The sequence below is a fragment of the Rhodnius prolixus genome, unplaced genomic scaffold (genome assembly GCF_049639745.1).
Source record: "Rhodnius prolixus isolate KJV_2025 unplaced genomic scaffold, Rpr scaffold_3, whole genome shotgun sequence".
NCBI lineage: Eukaryota > Metazoa > Arthropoda > Insecta > Hemiptera > Reduviidae > Rhodnius > Rhodnius prolixus.
In genome coordinates, this window is record NW_027411603.1 from 48,255,198 (window position 1) to 48,273,217 (window position 18,020).

The following is an 18,020-nucleotide window of genomic DNA, read 5'->3' on the forward strand; positions in this document are numbered from 1 at the left end:
TATTTTGTAATTTACAATCTGTATAAATATATACAATAAGTAAATAGGAGGTGAATGAGATGAACTGGTGCGGGAAGAGCAGGAGGAGAGAAACTACCCAGCGGTAGCACTCTCTAGATGAGAGAGGGGAATGTGAGGAGGAGAATATGAGTAGGAGAGAGGAGAGATTTAGTTCTTCAGACTGTAAGGAAGTCGCGGGGCCACTGGCGATTCAGTCGGCGAGGAGTGTTAGGGATGTCAGAGGAGGCGAGAAACAGTACAAGAGGATTTGAGTTAGTCGAGAGAGCAGTAAGGAATTTTCGATATTTAGTCTTAGCGAGTTGGTCTATGAAGGGAATGTTGAGGTCGGTGTGAAGAGTGAGGTTAGTCATCGTAGAAAGGAGCGTCAGCTATCTGTCGGAGGAGTTTTGACTGAAATATTTTGTACTGTCCGTATGTTCTGTAGGTTTGGCTGAACCCCACAGCCCTAGTCCGTAAGTCCACATAGGTTTAAGAATAGTGCTGTATATTAAACGTTTGTGTTCAATGGGCAATTTAGAGCGTCGTCCAAGTAGTCTGTAAAGCAGTTTCGCACGTTTCGTCATTGCTTGTCTTTTAAGTCTAGTGTGTGGGTTCCACGTGAGTCGCTTGTCTATGTAGGTTAAGAATAAATAATTAAGATACAAAATTTATGTGTAGAAATATTTTTTATGTAAGTAATTACAATATGTGTATATATTTTTTTCCAGTTGAATCAACAGAATCCGTCTACATCGGCCGAATTGAACGGTTTCATTGAGAACAGCCCAATTTATGTGACGTCCTATCCGCCACCAACTACGACACAAACCCCTAGTCAACCATCGTCGCAACAGTCAACACCGGGAACAGGAATATCGGCCAAACGGGTGATAGCACCTCCGGCGGCAGTTCATTTGAGCAACGGACACGCTGTTAGTGCGGCCGTAGTACAAGAGGACCAACAAGTGGAAATTGAACTAAAACAAGAGTTACGTGAATCGGCAACAGATCCAGCACGTACTGTAGTAGCACATTCTCCACAACATCAACAACAACAACAGCAACAGCAACAGACAGAAGTGATAAAGAAAGTGGGCGGTATTGTGCATGTGAGTGCAAGTGATAACAGTGCCAGTGCCGGTAGTGTTAGTGGGGTTAATAGTGTAGTTGGTGATAGTGTAGAGAAAGTTGATGTTGCAAATCGAAGGGCTAGTTCGCCCTTCTCCAATGGCCGGACGGAAGTGTTAATCGGGCAAGATGGAAGCGTTTCTACGGAGAAGTTGAAAACTACCGCTGTGGTAGAGAACAACAACTCGCTAACAACTACCCAGCCGGATTATATTACAAGGTCAGTAGATATTCCAAATCATTTTATTTTAATCAAAGAGTTCACAACAATATTTTTTTCAGTCGGAAAAGTTCACCGATCTCCACCGAAGACTGTGTATGGTCCCAGCCTTGTGCATATGCGCAGTTTATATTTCTTTCGTGCTCTTGAGTTCTCGCTTGAGCTTGTCTTAGGATTTGTTCGGAAACGCTAGCGCGCAACCGAGTAAAACACGTGTTCATTTACCAGGTAGAAATTCATCGATTTTGATCATTTGATCGATTGCTTTCTTGTTGTATCAGGAAGTAATTTTGTTTTACTTTTATCCAATTGGATAGTCAACAGGAAATTAAATTATTCTTATTGAATTGTAGCTACTATTATTTGTGAATATCAAAGGGCTCTTGCAGAAAACGAACAACGTTTTCGGATGGAATAGAATGTTTCGAAAGAATTGTTTACCATGTTGTATTTCAGCCTAGAATGTTTGAAACACGATTTTCTTAAGTTGTTATTCTTAAAGTACTAATTCTCAAATTTTCTCATCTTTTATTCTTATCACTTCAGAGGGAATCTACCAATCACTTCACTCAGAAGTTTTTACCCTTATTTCAATTTCTCGGGAAAACATTTTCCAAGTAAAAGTTATAGATTTGTGTGTTTGTAGATCACTGAACAAAATTTTAAAGAAAAATCGTTGTAGCCGTTATGCGAGGAAATCTTGAAATACGGAAAAATTGATTTTCTATTTCCGGTTAGCCAAATTAGATCACAACGTTATTGTGGCATTCTCTGTTGGCCACCTAAATTCCATACCATATTTAAATTTTCTGCAATTTAAAAAAAAGAAAATATTTAAGGTGGATTCCTGTATAATCTCTCTCAGAAAACTCTTGACTATTTATGGGCAGACTATTTTCTTGCCCTTATGAGCTTTCCTTAGCTTTATCTGGAAGATTAATCGTTTGATTTCCAGAAGGATTCAATCTTCTTACAAGGATCTTGATGATCTCACTTCTCTCAAGTTTTGGCACCGAAAAGTAGTCTTATTACTTTCATCAAATACATTGTACTCAGTTTTCGAAATGACATAACACATTAGCTCATGGCTTTAATATCAACTTTACTGTCGAATGTAAATCACGTTATTCCAAAAATTCTTGTCAAAATTGTTCTGGACTCATCTTCCGGTGAAGTTAACCCCCCCCCATCATTTTATAGTAATTATACTAATGCCCCAAAAAAGAAGAAACTATTTTCTGTTCTGTATTTTATTATTACCGTCTTGGTAATATCTTTGATGAAAAGTGAAATTTAACGATTTGTCCCATTACGAGTAGATAGTCGTCGTAATACTAAGGTTTTCTTAAATAGCCAACGATGGCCTCTTTTTTTCCCTTCCTTTAACCAGGGATTTGGCAACATTGCTTTTGTCTTCTCTGCAGCGTGCTTTCATTCCCTCTTGATGATGTTGCTGCTCTGCACAGCATCCTAATCATAGGGTGACTGCAGAGATAATGGATACGTGCACGAAATGGAAAAGACATTCTATGTGACTGACCGTCGTCTGGGCTGACTGTCGGACGGACAGACTTACTGTACTCGAGCGACAAGATTATGAGCTCCTTTTTGTCTAATCATTTGTAGGTATTTCTGCTTTTTGCCTAGTTTCTCTGTTTATCTATTAGATGACACATGTTACCATCATAATTATCACCTTGCCTGCTCCTGGTAGTTTGTCGTCTTTTATTTTATTTTTTTTCCTTTTGCATTGCTCCCATTTTCTTGAAAGTTTTATTAGAATCAGGTAGATGTTCATTTTCAAGTTTTTACCTGAGATATCCTTTTTGAGACCACCTTTTTGATTGATACAATTGATGTGAATGCATCCATCGGAACTCGACTGCGCTTATGAGGAAAAACTGTTACCATATGCAGCTTATTTTCTCTTTGAGACTGAGGCATGTCGCCTCAGATTTCCTCCAACTGTAATTGCCCAGGCTGATCTTTAATCTGTATCAAAAATGGTCATCCAGAGCATAGTTCTGTGGTCTCCTTTTCCTTCCTGAGGCTCTCCAACAAAAACCTATAGCTTTTCCCTATGGTTTCAAGCAGAGGTGGACAAAAATTGTATCAATTAAATTCTAATTAAATTAATCAAATATATATAGGTCTTATATAGGAATAGTGAGTCACCAACATGTTTAAATATGAGTGTAAGATAATCATATAAGTCTAGTGAATTACCTACATTATTTAATATGAGTGTAAGATAGTCCCCTATAAGTCTAGAGAATTACCTTCATGGTTAAATATGAGTATAAGATGGTACCAAATAAGTCAAGTGAATTACCTACACAATTAAATATGAGTTAAGATACTCCTATATATGTCTAGTGAGTCGTCAACATGGTTAAATGTGAATGTTAGATAGTCCTATATAAGTCTAGTGAATTACCTACATGGTTAAATATGAGTGATTTGATAAATAATGCTAAGATAGTCCCATATAAGTCAAGTGAATTACCTACATGATTAAATGTGAGTTAAGATATTCTTATATAAGTCTTGTGAGTCGTCAACATGGTTAAATGTGAATGTAAGATAGTCCTATACAACTCTAGTAAATTACCTACATGGTTAAATATGAGTGTAAGAGAGTCCTATAGAAGTCTAGTGAATTACCTACATTATTTAATATGAGTGTAAGATAGTCCCCTATAAGTCTAGAGAATTACCTTCATGGTTAAATATGAGTATAAGATGGTACCAAATAAGTCAAGTGAATTACCTACACAATTAAATATGAGTTAAGATACTCCTATATATGTCTAGTGAGTCGTCAACATGGTTAAATGTGAATGTTAGATAGTCCTATATAAGTCTAGTGAATTACCTACATGGTTAAATATGAGTGATTTGATAAATAATGCTAAGATAGTCCCATATAAGTCAAGTGAATTACCTACATGATTAAATGTGAGTTAAGATATTCTTATATAAGTCTTGTGAGTCGTCAACATGGTTAAATGTGAATGTAAGATAGTCCTATACAACTCTAGTAAATTACCTACATGGTTAAATATGAGTGTAAGAGAGTCCTATAGAAGTCTAGTGAATTACCTACATGATTAAATATGAGTTAAGATATTCCTATATAAGTCTAGTGAGTCGTCAACATGGTTAAATGTGAGTGTAAGATAGTCCTATACAACTCTAGTAAATTACCTACATGGTTAAATATGAGTGTAAGAGTGTCCTATAGAAGTCTAGTGAATTACCTACATGATTAAATATGAGTTAAGATATTCCTATATAAGTCTTGTGAGTCGTCAACATGGTTAAATGGGAATGTAAGATAGTCCTATACAACTCTAGTAAATTACCTACATGGTTAAATGTGAGTGTAAGAGTGTCCTATAGAAGTCTAGTGAATTACCTACATGATTAAATATGAGTTAAGATATTCCTATATAAGTCTTGTGAGTCGTCAACATGGTTAAATGGGAATGTAAGATAGCCCTATACAATTCTAGTAAATTACCTACATGGTTAAATGTGAGTGTAAGAGTGTCCTATAGAAGTCTAGTGAATTACCTACATGATTAAATATGAGTTAAGATATTCCTATATAAGTCTTGTGAGTCGTCAACATGGTTAAATGTGAGTGTAAGATAGTCCTATATGAGTCTAGTGAATTACCTACAAGATTAAATCAGTGTAAGATACTCCTATATAAGTCTAGTCAACATAGTTAAATGTGTATGTAGAAACTGCAGTTATGTTTTCAGAAATTGCCGCTAGAGTTCTCCACCGGATGGAGCGTTAAAGTAAGCTTACAGCCTATTTAATGGCGGCTAACTAGCCTATTTCTCTTATATCTATTTCACGATTAAACAATACAATTTCTCAACTTTTTTTTTACTGTTAACGATAATTGTGTAAAACATGAAGTATTATCCCAAAAGAAATATTATTTATCGTATTATTAAAGAGAATTTTTTTTATTGTTTTATTCGAAAGTTTATCAAATACCTATGGGAGAAATGTTGGAAAAAAATTTTAAATTAATTATTTCATTGAAATTATTGAGTTTAAAGTATTGGCCAATCACAGCGTAGTAGGTTACAGACTGTGGGCGGGTCATGCCCACCTCTAGTGTAACCACGCCCCGTCCAATGGAAACCAGTTATGGGCTGGGTCAAAAGCGTATTTACAATGGTGCTTCAATACCTTTCACTTATTTTTCTAATTCTTTCATTATTTTATCATTTTTTATTAACTTTTTTTTGTTATTTTAGAAATAATATTATTTTTAAGTAGATATTGATAAATAATACTTACAAATTATTCGAAAAAATATCTTTCTCAATTTACTTTCTCATGAAAAGAATTTCGTGTGAACACTCACATGACTTTTTCTTGCCATAATTTTTGAATATAATTGAATTTTATTGTAACTTAGAATTGCATAGAAAATGAAGGAAAAAATGAAAATTAATAATAATGTTAATGGAATGCGACTCATTCCCTCTGAACCAAACTATTAATTTTTAAAAAATTATCAGCCTAACTGATTAATTTCATCGATTTAATTCTGATTAAAATTTTAAAACAATTTAATCGATTAAATTGTATTTTTAATTAGTGCCCATCTCTGGTTTAAAGATTCAGGATTAAGAGAATGCTCTATCTGTGGACGGCTATTAATTTTAAGACCTGACTCCCAAGATTTAGTTTAGATTTAGTTTTGTCGAGGTCGTCATTCGTGTTTGTTGTGAGAAGAAAAGGGTTAAGTCTTAAGGAAACTGGCAGTTATGTCTTAGTACATGTATAGTCGATTTTGAATGTACCAGTAAAAGTTGAAATAATCACTAAAATAACACGAATATCATTACTATGACCACATTCATAGTTGTTTGTTGAAAAGAGTACAATAGTTTTTTTATAAGTTCTTGATGAATGAAAAGTAAATTATTGATGACGCACATTTCTGGACAGATTCATGTGACTTCCTTCCATTAGTATACACTTACATGATAAGCACTCCATCAGTGATTCATCAATAAATGGTTAAAGGTAAATCTAACTTAAATAAAGGAAACATGTATGTATCTTCTTTACGTAAATGTTTATTTTATCTGTTCTTTGTAGACTTTGCAATCTGTTGTGGGCGAGGTCCAGGGAGGGAGGGGCTTTGTGAACTTAGTCTCTCGTTAACCCACTTAAAGTTAACGCGTCAAATTAAATAACTTTACCATGTTATTGTTTTTTTTAACTTTTTCTTTTATTTTTAGTAGTGAAACAAAGTTGAAATTTCAATAGATTCGAAAAGTAGTTGTAATGAACTTAAATTTATTGGAACTAAGTTGCATTTAAGTTTTCTCTTAGTCTCTTTTTTTAAAAAGTAAGTGTTGTGACCAGGCAGGTTTTACAATTTTGAATACTCATTAGGCATATCCGGTTTTGAGCTACCCGTAAATACGAAAACGTGAAGTTTAATATTTCGCTTAGGTGGCACAAGGTGACGCGACGGATAATCTAGTCAAAATTTCCACTACTGTTTTTGGTTTTTCCAAAATTAATTTGATAAGATCAAAACTAGTTTTGAGTAACCCCTCCATTGGCAATATTTACTTAACTAGATTAGTTTATTTATTTATTCTATTGTTTCATCAGATATTTATGACAGAAATTGATAATTAAGGGAGCCAAAATAGAAGCTTTTAACTAGTTAAATATATATATATTGTATATACTCGTACTTATCTATTTTACGTAAAAAAAAAACTATTTGCTTATAGGCTTTTCTGGAAAGAAAATAGTCTACTTTTTAAATATTATGTTTCCGATGACCTTGTAATTTCTATTATGTCACTAATAATCACTATCGCATTCTTTTATAAACAATAGCACTTTATACAGTTTAAGTGGTTGTTCGCTTATATTTGCCTCAAAATCTTGGGATATGGCTGATGGTTATTTTCTCTTCCTGGCAGTCAGAGGATGTGTCGAGGCTTCACACTTTTGTCTAGGCTTTTTATTTTCTCTTCCTGGCAGTCAGTGGAAGTATCGAGACTTCTAGGCTTCTCTCTAAAGTCTCATTTCAACTTAATTTATTGTCCTGCCATTTAATTACTATTCAAAATTTTGTCTCTTCATATAAATTGAAGTACGACTATAATCTTCTATTGAATTGATCCGAGTAAATACAGTTATTTTAACACTTTTTTTTATTTATTTAAAATGATAAAAATTGGATAATAAACAACTAGAAAGAAATGTGTTGGATTACGCGGCAAAAAAATGGTTGAGAAATTCGACGGTAGATCCACTACAAAGGGACAGACTGCATAATGTTGCTAGATAAGCACAGCTTGTGTTGTGAAGGTTCTTAAAGGAAGAAAGAAGTCATCCGAAAATGTCATCTTTGTGTGACTAGCGTATCTTCGCCATCTTTATATCTTAGCAAATTAGCCATCACGTCATTGACTTAACAGGAAGTTGGTTGAAAGAATGATGGTATAATTTGGAGGTTTGTGTTTTATAATCTGCACGGAATTCTGCAGGGTTTTCTCCAATACTTGCTAAGATGGAGTGGATCTACAGAGACGAAGAGTTTGGGTTGTATTGATATTGAGTGTTTAAGAGAAAGAAGTGATTCTAAAGTCTTACTAAGTACCGTTTCAAGGTCAGTTTTCGTGCCTACTTTAGTTCTGTTGGAAGACAATACTTATAATACTTGAATATCTCTCTCTCTATCTTTGCTTACTTGATCATTCTTCACTGAGGACACAATAAACACTGACGCCCACCTAAACTTCAAATAATACTTGAGAGAGGAAGTACTGACACCTCAGCATCCTTCCGCACACAATAGAAAGATAAAGGAGAGATAGAGTATATAAGAAAAAGTACATGAAATTTAATATAGAATGGGTGCGGTAGATTTATGGCTTGGAGAAGGAGGTGGATTATGTGACATGCATGTTAGTCGGTCGAAATGTTTTTTTCGAACGATTGGTGTTGTTAACTTATTATTTTTTTCTGTTAACTCCAAAGGAAAGTATTACGATTACGCAAAAGATTTTACAGGAAATAACTGTTCGGAGATCCCCAAGTGCGGAAAAAAAAAATGGTTTTACGTTTGTATGTTTGTAGAATACTTTGAAAAGATGAAAAAGCGGAAGTTGAAATTATATATTCATGTTCCCACCAGAAAACTTCTCAAACGGAAGTACTATTTTATTAAATGAATTTTTCATTTTCTTTTTGTCTCTAATAAAATGACTCTAACGATTTCCTATAAATTTTTTGCGTACATTTTGTTTTCATGGTAAATCACTATTATTTCTATTTCTGGCAGTTTTAACTAAGCATAAATCATCATGTTCAAACTGAGAGCCTACATCCGCTTGTCTTATTGTAAAATTTATACGATGAAGCCGTAGTTTGATTGACATTATACCTGAGAGTGACGTCATCCTCGCACATTACTCTAGATATTAATTATTACTGCTTTCCGGTCATAACTGAGCATTTCCCAGGGTTGGCTTTCTGCTTATTACCAAGAGAATACTAAAATCTTTAACAGATTTAGTAGTGTCTGATATAACCAACTTCTAGCAGCAATTTTAAGCATTAATATCTACCAGAGGTCCTCAGAATCTGGGTGAGTTCTGAAGGAGGATATCTTCCTCCAGAAACTGGTCCAGATGGAGAGTTCTGCTCGGTTCTAGGTTTAGCCCTTTATATCTCTATTATTAGTAACATGCTCCTCCTTTAATGTGAACCGGTGCTACTAATTCCGATAATATTTCTTCTTCTAAGTCTATATCGACCTCCTCTAATAACCCCTGTACTATGAATTCTAAGGTTAGGAATATAAGCTGAAATTTCCCCTTTCTTTAAAGATATCCAAGTTAAGTAATTCGTTGGCTGCTTGGGCACTATTAGTTACTATTTTCATACGGTTTTTACCAGTAACTTCGATGTTCAATAAATCATCTTTACATGATATAGATGCCACTTTCCTATTGCCATATGATGGACCTTGCCCAGATTACCCTTATTGCCCTCTAAATTCACAATATAAGGACCTTTATCGCCTACTCTATATCTATTTTGTAGTGCCTTTTTTATGTATTCAGTTTTATATTTTAAGCTACCTGAGTTAGCCTGTTGTACATGTACTTTAGACTTGCTATATGCAATATTTTCCTCATTAGGGCGTTTATTTGGCTTTAGAGTACTTTTTTGTAACATTATCATTATTAGTACTTACCACTTCCATCAAGTTAGCAAGTAAGTTATTACAATTGGTTGATGGATTGGTAACATTTGGGTTAATGGTAGTATTATTTGAAGATGACTTATCTGACTTTAAGATGGTATTATCCGGGGCTGTCTGCTGACATTTCACTTCTCACTTCTTAAGATTTGTGGGGGAAAATTCAAAGGCAATGTAACACCCTTGGAAAATAATTATATTGGTCTCAGACATACAGTATTAACGTTGAGATACATACAGTCTCAGAAATATAGATAATAAAATGTTTTAATCACAAAATTAGCATAAAAGCGATTAAACTGACGTTGTAATTTAGCAAAAAAGGTCCTGCTTAATAAATTCAGTTCAGTTTGCCTGAAATTCGTTATGGCGATTAACCACCTCCCGGTGTTAATAAATGCTCCCTTCTAATCACTTCCCTAATTCACAAGGAAGAGACTCCCTTTGCCCGATCTCGAGATATAGAAGTTAAAAAAAAAGATTGAGCATCATCTCAAATTGTAACAAATCCCAAATTGAGTTTATATTTCCTCCATTTTGTGAAAGTAAACACTAATTATGTATTAAAAACTCCCAAATTTTTAGGAATAGATTGAAATTTAAATATTTATTAGAAAAAAAGTGTGTAAATTGTTGTTTAAAGTCGATCTTTTGTGTACCAAAACTCACTTTCCCAGTTAGTTTTTCTTTACATAGAAAACATATGTATGTCACTGACGAGTTTCACATGTTATGATAAATATGTTTCTAACAGTTTCCTGTGTGTTTCGTACTTCATCACAGAAGTTTGTTTGTTGTTCAGTTTGTTGTTTCCAACTCCAGAGAGAGATAGGTGAAGCTAATGTCTCCTCTCACATTACACATTACTACATGTATAAATACTACACTTTATCGAATTGTTTTTAAATAATTACCATTCTCTTTGTTTACAATCGCAGTAAAAGTTGTGAGTAAGGAAATCCTAAATATGACTTTAAAAAAGAAAAAAAAAAACATGGTTTCTTTGAACTTGGCGTTTTTACTGGTTTCAATATTTACCTGCATTCCACTTAGCCAACCAATGTTGCAGTAAAGGAATCATGGTTTTTGTGGTTTGGCTGGCTTAATGTGTAGGCCTGTTTGCTAGCCTAATCAGCCAGCGGTTTGTGCTCCCGTATCCCATACCACCATTGGCAAGCTTAGTGCATTTGGATCATTATATGCCCTCGATCAATAATCAACAATCGATTTTAAAGCAAATCAATTGAAATTTAGATATTTATTACTTGTAACTATTATTTTGATTGTGCAGATTTTCTTTATTTTTTCACCGGATATACACTTTTTTTGAGGTCCCTCAAAAGTGGGGAAAAAGGGATTTTAAAAATTTGTCCAGCTTATGTTTTACAACACGACTCATAATGGGGGAATCAAATCCGGGATGTTTAAATTTGATATTTGAGTAAATGGAATTGAGCTAAAACGTTTTCGGAAAACAAAAAACCGATCATCCAATCGGAAGTTGACCACAATAACTGAATCGATTTTTCCAGTTTAAAACAATCTGTCATGTTCTTACATAACATCCACGGATAACGTTCCATAATCTGTGGCAACACAATACTGGGCTGGATATAATAAAATTGTGAAGGGTGAAAAATTATGTGCGCTATTAATAAGATATTATATGATCGTTGGAGAGGGGTTTGTAATCGCACGTTTCAAACGTTAAATGGGAAAATTCTTTACTTAAGAATGGTATTTGTAATCGTTAAGATATTTCTAACAATTCTAGAAACAGTCTGTCATTGCGTGAGTGGACTAATTCAAATAGATTCTTTGAAGAAAAAAAAAGAAGTCTTTTTGCAAATTGCTTACAAAATTGATTCTCTAAAAATGATTCTGTTCAGAATCGCTCTATAAATATTCGTGTGATGTAGGCGGAAGTAATTTTCTCAGAGCATCTCAATTATGGAGAGAATTTCAAAAAAAGTTTGTATGTTCTTCATCTGGATAGACAGCTTGAAACAATTAAAATGTCTGGAGTTTAATTGAGTCTAGTGATATACTTTCAATTGAGTTTTATATCGCTAAGTTTACCATTGAGCTATTTGGTCTGGGTTTGCTCCCAATTTTTCCGTATTGTTGTGAGTATTAACTTGCCCACTCATATGAATCAAAATGAACGTAAAAACCTTCCAAGAAAAACCACAAACCCCCCCCAAAAAATTGAAATCATTCAAATTCCGCTAGCTGTCCGATTTTGTCCAAGCATATATTACAGTTTCACTCGACTCCAAAACACACATGTGCCAGCCGGGTCATCTCAACAACAAAAAAAAACAGAATATGGTCGAGGCAAAAAGATAAAGTGGAATGGGGGTTGCCTAGAGGAGAGGGACATACAAACACATGATTGTCAAAAAATTTGTTTCAGACTATAGAGAATTACGAACCTTCCAAACTTTTTGTCTCAACCTTCCTCCATGACTTTGACTAATTAGTCCACATTTCGTTGCTAGGGGATGGATGACCGCCCTTCCTATGGGTTTTCCAAGTAATAGCTTCCTATTTTTGGCCCATCTGAAAGAACAAGAAATACATTTTAAGAAAAAGACAAAACATACTTCAGAGAGCCCTCCAGGAATCTATTATATTTTGTTGAACTAAGGTTAACAATCAGGTTTTATATTTACCCACGATTCATCATGACCATTTTAGAATGACTTCTATTACTTTTATGGAGGGTCATTAAGATAAGCTCTTCATTTTGGTGACATAATTATCACATTGTGTACAATTATCAAGATAAAGTGTACGAAATCTTCTAATTATAGCGGTTACATTTTTCTTCGAGTGTTTTTTTAAAAGTGAACTTCAGTTTAGATAATTGAAAGCATTTTGGATCCTCTTTTAGATAGTAATCTATTTCTTTTCTTTTTCTTTTTTTATTCGGAGTTTTTATAAAATTTTGCTTGTTTAATTTTGATTAGGTAATTAGTTACCTGTTAATCAGATTCATTAAATTTATTGCGAAGCAGAGCGTAAATTCTAATACGTAATGAAACCTTACGGAGAACAACTTGTTGTCATTGCGGTGAAGCCTGCCATTAAAGCCGATAAAGGCGGTGCATGTTGTCAGTTGTGTATTTCTAAACTTGCAGTTTTCCCCCTCCCACCCCTTCTATTGTGCTATTTCCTTTGAATACTTCCTCTTATTGTATAGTGTATTTCCGTAAGCTGACATTTTATCTTTCTCTAGCGAGAGTAGACTAAATGTATTTATGAAAATCCTTCAACCTGAATATGAGGGTCGTTTGAAAAGTCCGTGCAAAAATAAAAACTACTTAATTTTTTGGGGTAAACCTTTTTTATTTTTCAACATAGTCTCCTTTTAGGCTTATACACTTCGTCCAACGCTGCTCCAGTTTGTTGATCCCTTCCGAATAGTAGGATTTGTCCAAGTCTGAAAAATAGTCATTCGTTTCTGCAATCACCTTCTCGTTTGAATAAAATCTTTTTCCCGCCACCCATTTCTTCATATTAGGGAACAAATAGTAGTCCGAGGGAGCCAAGTCTGGAGAATAGTTGGAACCCTATTTCCATTAATTTTGCGACCACAACTGCTGTGGTGTGAGCTGGTGCGTTGTCGTGATGGAAAAGGACTTTTTTGTGGGCCAATCGTGGGCGTTTTTCTTGCAGCTCGGTTTTCAAACGGTCCAATAACGATGAATAATATGCACCTGTAATAGTTTTACCCTTTTCCAGATAGTCGATGAGGATTATTCCTTGCGAATCCCAAAAGACAGTCGCCATAATCTTTCCGGCCGAAGGAACGGTCTTCGCCTTTTTGGTCACTCCGAAAATTTTGAAACCACTTATAAACTGTTCTAATCGAAGGTGCAGAGTCACCATAATGTTTATCAAGCTTCTCTTTAGTCTCCTGAGGCGTTTTGCCTTTCATAAAGTAGTGTTTAATCAACACACGAAATTCTTTTTCGTCCATTTTTTGAAAATCACTCGACTTCCTCGATTCAAACGAATGCCAAACACAAAGAAATAGACCGATCTGGCTGAAACTTGGTGTGTGTTCTTCCAAGAGATGCTACTAACTATACATAACCTCGATACGCGCCAGTAGTGCTATCTCTCTGACTTTACACGGACTTTTCAAACGACCCTCGTAGAATAGATTTATTCTATTCTATAAAGTCAATTTATAAAGTAGATTGTCTTAAAATAAGGAAGTCAAAGGTTACAAATTGCACTTAAAAAAAAAATTCTGATCTCTCTGAAATATTTGAGAAAATGTTAGGAAATATTTTAAACAAGTACTATTTTTATAAACAAAAATTCATATGTACTTACTCCAGATTACATTCACACACAACTATACTGTTGGAAAAGAAAAGAATGTGAATAAACCTTAACCCTTTATTTTTTAAAGTGCAATTTGTAACCTTTGACTTCCTTATTTTAAGACAGTCTACTTTATAAATTGACTATTGGTCCATCTAAAAGAGTTTTCAATGAATTAAACAACTTGATAAACTAACACTGTTGAATGCTCGTGAACACGTTTTCTTGCACAAAACAATCGTAATTTCTTTTACGAAGACGAAAAGGAATCCCTGGAAAATGGATATACCGTTTGAAAGCCCATTAAACAAGGAAAATTTTATAAAAAGTGCCAGCACCTAGGTCGGATAATGATTACATAATGGTCTAATGAGTTTTCTTAAAAATTTCGATTACTTTTATTTTTCCAGTATCCAGGAGGAAGATTGAGGCTGTTTGGAGAATAACTTATGCTTCGAAATGGTACCAATTTTTAGAAAATTTATCTGTCTTTCTAACCGTGTCATCAGAATCGAATTCGGACTAAAACTTTCTGAGTAATAACATTTTTATTGGAAAAAAGTAATGATTTTAGAAAAAAAAATTAAAGTGACGTCACTCAAGAACAGGAAAATATGAAGTTGGCCAATACGTCTTTGAACTCCACTTTAGATATACTACACACAGTAGGCCTATGGACATTGACTTACTGCTTCACCCTGTATATCGTATATTTCAATGGGTCACTCAATCTCTCTTGACCAACATTATCATATTATCGGAACAATAAATCATTTCTTTGCTATTTTCGTATATATGAGTAATTTATGAAAATAACGTGGGAACAAGGAAATATCTATCTTGTATTTTCAATGTATTCAATGCAGTGTCGTAATTATATGTTGTTAGTTTGATTGGAGTAAAAGCTGCAGTTCTTTTTTTACATCCATTTTCTTTATTTTTCTTTTCTTGTTTTGTCTTTTTTCTTTTTTACATGACTTAGAAGAATAAGCAAATCTGTGATAAGTGGAAGAGGCAATAGATTTTTGTCTTAATGCAGTTTCTTAAAGGGAAGTTTCCGTCCATAGGGGGCAGAAGCTGCTCTAGTTTCACCCTTCATTTTCTTGAAGGAGTAGGAGGTAGTTGGATGCTGATGTTATTCAACTTAATACTTGTTCAGTTTCAAATCCAAATAACCACCAAGATCATCAAATATGGTAGCGAACAAGAATCAAAACTTATACCATCTTTATAAGAATAGACTCCTCTAGATCCAAGGAATCTGACGAGTACAGTTTTGCCTGATTCTCTATTATCAAGAAAGGGATTCCAGTTGCTAAGAGGAGATCTTGAATGAGGCCTAAATGTTTTTTTTTTTTTTTCCTTTGTTATTGGCCTCTTGAGCAAGCAAATCAGCCATTTAAATTCTTCTTTAGCATCTTGAATATTTACAGAGTTATCCTGTTGTTTGTTATAAACTCAAAGAGCTCTGTGTAAATTCTGCCATCATCAGCTGCTAGAATAGTATTTAAATTGGCAGGTAACGGACATCCCGTCGCTATCACTGCCCTCCACAAACGCTCTCTTCCTTTAGTATTATTAGTACATTCCAGGATTAGATGGTTGGCGTCTGCTATTACTCCTGAAGTACAGGAAAACTGGTGAGATGTTTCCACCCCAATCCTGGCTAGATGGTGCGGCGAATAATTGTTGTTGAACCTCATTCTAATGACAGTGCTAACAAACTTCCTATTGTGGTTTTTGTATTTGTAAAACCATGGTCTTTTGGGGACACTACATTGGATGGCTGTGTAAAATTGGCCTTTTCTCGCCTTTGCCAATTCGTATGTCCGCTGCCATTCCGGTATAGCACTCCGCTTTTGCATAGTTTTTAATCAAGACGGTGTGGGATGTGCAATGATTGATCTTTCGGCTGACGTCTCCTTACAATTCAAATTAAATAAGTTCGCTTCCATATTCACAGCCGAATTATTTGCTGTATATCATTGTTTAAAGTATGTAGATTCAATAGACCAATCGCTGGTGTTAATTCTCACAGACAGCAAAAGTGTTCTCCAAAAACTACAAAATTCTGGAAATAATGCCCCCGCTTTAATCTTAGAAACTTCCGAATTATTAAAACATATTCTTACAAAAGGCAAATCGGTACATTTAATCTGGATTAAGGGTCACACAGGTCTGAGAGGAAATGAAATCGTGGATCGTAAAGCCAAGGAAGCGATCTCCCTACAACATACATCGCCATACTCACTGTTGGTCTCCGATATTAAAGGCCTAAATGTTGATCTCCTACTTTGGTTAAGCCTAAAGGTTTTTTTTTGATGCTTTTGACTTAGCCTAGGCTTTTTTTGGCCAATCACTTTGGTTTTGCAACTTTTTCTCGAATGATATTGATTTAGCGGGGTTCTGAGGAGGGGTGGTACCTATGATGTCACGCTTTCTCTTTTTTTGGGGGGGAGGGCATAAATTTCGGTTAGAGATAATACGAGATGACGTGTGGAGTATTCACTCTAGATTCAAGTTAATACTGTTTACAGTTATTGGCCTTTGAGAAAGTACAATAAACTGTAGCCTCAAATTCTTTTTTGTAAATATTTTTCTTTTTGTAAATAACTTTTTTGTTTATAATAATTTTGCGTGTTACTAACATTTACCATTCATCTGTTTATTTTAACTTATTTATTTATTTTATATTTTTTAAGAACTTTGTCTCGTAAAAGATATAATTATTGAAGAGCTCCATTATGTACCAAGTTAACCAGTTGTTTTGTTTATGTCTCTCTTCCTTCTACAGATGAAACGTTGCCATCTACTTAAAAACACGCACTACATTTCTTAACATAATTGGTGCTCTAATCTGTGACTCACTCGCCTGGGTTTTTAATAAGAATTATCTTAAGAAAGTTAATATGTATTCAAGTTTATGATTGGGCCACTATTTAGGCTCTCAGTCTTTGATTGGGTAACCAGCTAGAAAGATAAGAGATAGGTAGTAGGTGAAAGAATTCCTTGAAATGAGATCTATTCACTTTTATAGCAGTTAATAAAAAATAAAAATATAGAATTCGTAGACTTTCTCCTCCCATTGATCCAGTAACTTCACACAGAAACCTTCAAGCTCATCTCTATTCTCTTGAGGAATGGTTCAAGAAAATGGAAAAACAAAGTTAAATGAAACAAAATCTCAAAATATTACTTTTACTCTCCGCCGGATCACTCTTCCTCCGATATCTTCTATGACTCAATTCCAATTCCTACTGCCAATGTAGTCCCCGTTATCTTGGGCTTTATTTAGACAATAGACTGACTGGGAAACGAACTGAAGTTAACTGGCGTTATCGACTACTTAAAAGACTTACTAGACCAACGTTCAAATCTTTCACTTAATAACAAACGATTGATTTACAATTCTATACTAAAACCCACCTGGACTTGCAGAATTGAACTGTACGGGTTTAACGAAACGCTCCAATCTTCACAGAATTCAATCTCTTTAATCTAAAATTCTCCGCGCTATCGTTAAACGGCTCCATTTTACGTTTCAAATCTAAACCATCCACACAGACCTGGAAATTCCGTTTGTAGGTCCAGCTTGCACGAACTCGCTACAAAAGTTTTCATTAGACACTCTCACTACAATCCTCTTGTCCGCCATTTATCATCTCATCACCATCCAGATCATCCTCCTAGGCGATTATCACTGGATAACTTCTCCCCTCAATTAGTGAGTTTGTAGTGGTGTCAGTTATTGTTATTGTTACTTATGGCGTATCTAGCGCTGGTGTAACTTAACAAATAATTAATAAAAAAAGAGAAGAATTCACAGTTTAGATTTAGATTAGTTTCGTCGGGGTTGCCCGAAGAGTCTGCGGCTACCATGGCATAAAATGGAGGTCCTCCACCTCGCTGCTAGAACAACTTCTTTAGTTAGACTATTATCCTTAAGACAAAGGAAAAGAGGCAAATGGCAAGAAGATAAGTGGCATTTTTGTGCATTTCTTTCGCCTAAATCATCCGCCAAATTGTCGATATTAAGCTTAAGCTAAGTGTGAAATTCACTAAATC

At 34.6% G+C, this 18,020-nt stretch overlaps 1 protein-coding gene across 2 annotated transcripts in view; it reads left to right on the forward strand.

Annotated features, from left to right (window-relative positions):
• sdt (MAGUK p55 family member stardust) overlaps positions 1 to 18,020 on the forward strand; it is a 166,117-nt gene that overhangs the window by 69,910 nt on the left and 78,187 nt on the right. For both annotated transcript variants that reach the window (XM_074126390.1, XM_074126391.1), the window contains one exon: positions 729 to 1,348. In XM_074126390.1, coding sequence (XP_073982491.1) covers positions 729 to 1,348 — 620 coding nt within the window. The remainder of the gene's footprint in view (positions 1 to 728; positions 1,349 to 18,020) is intronic.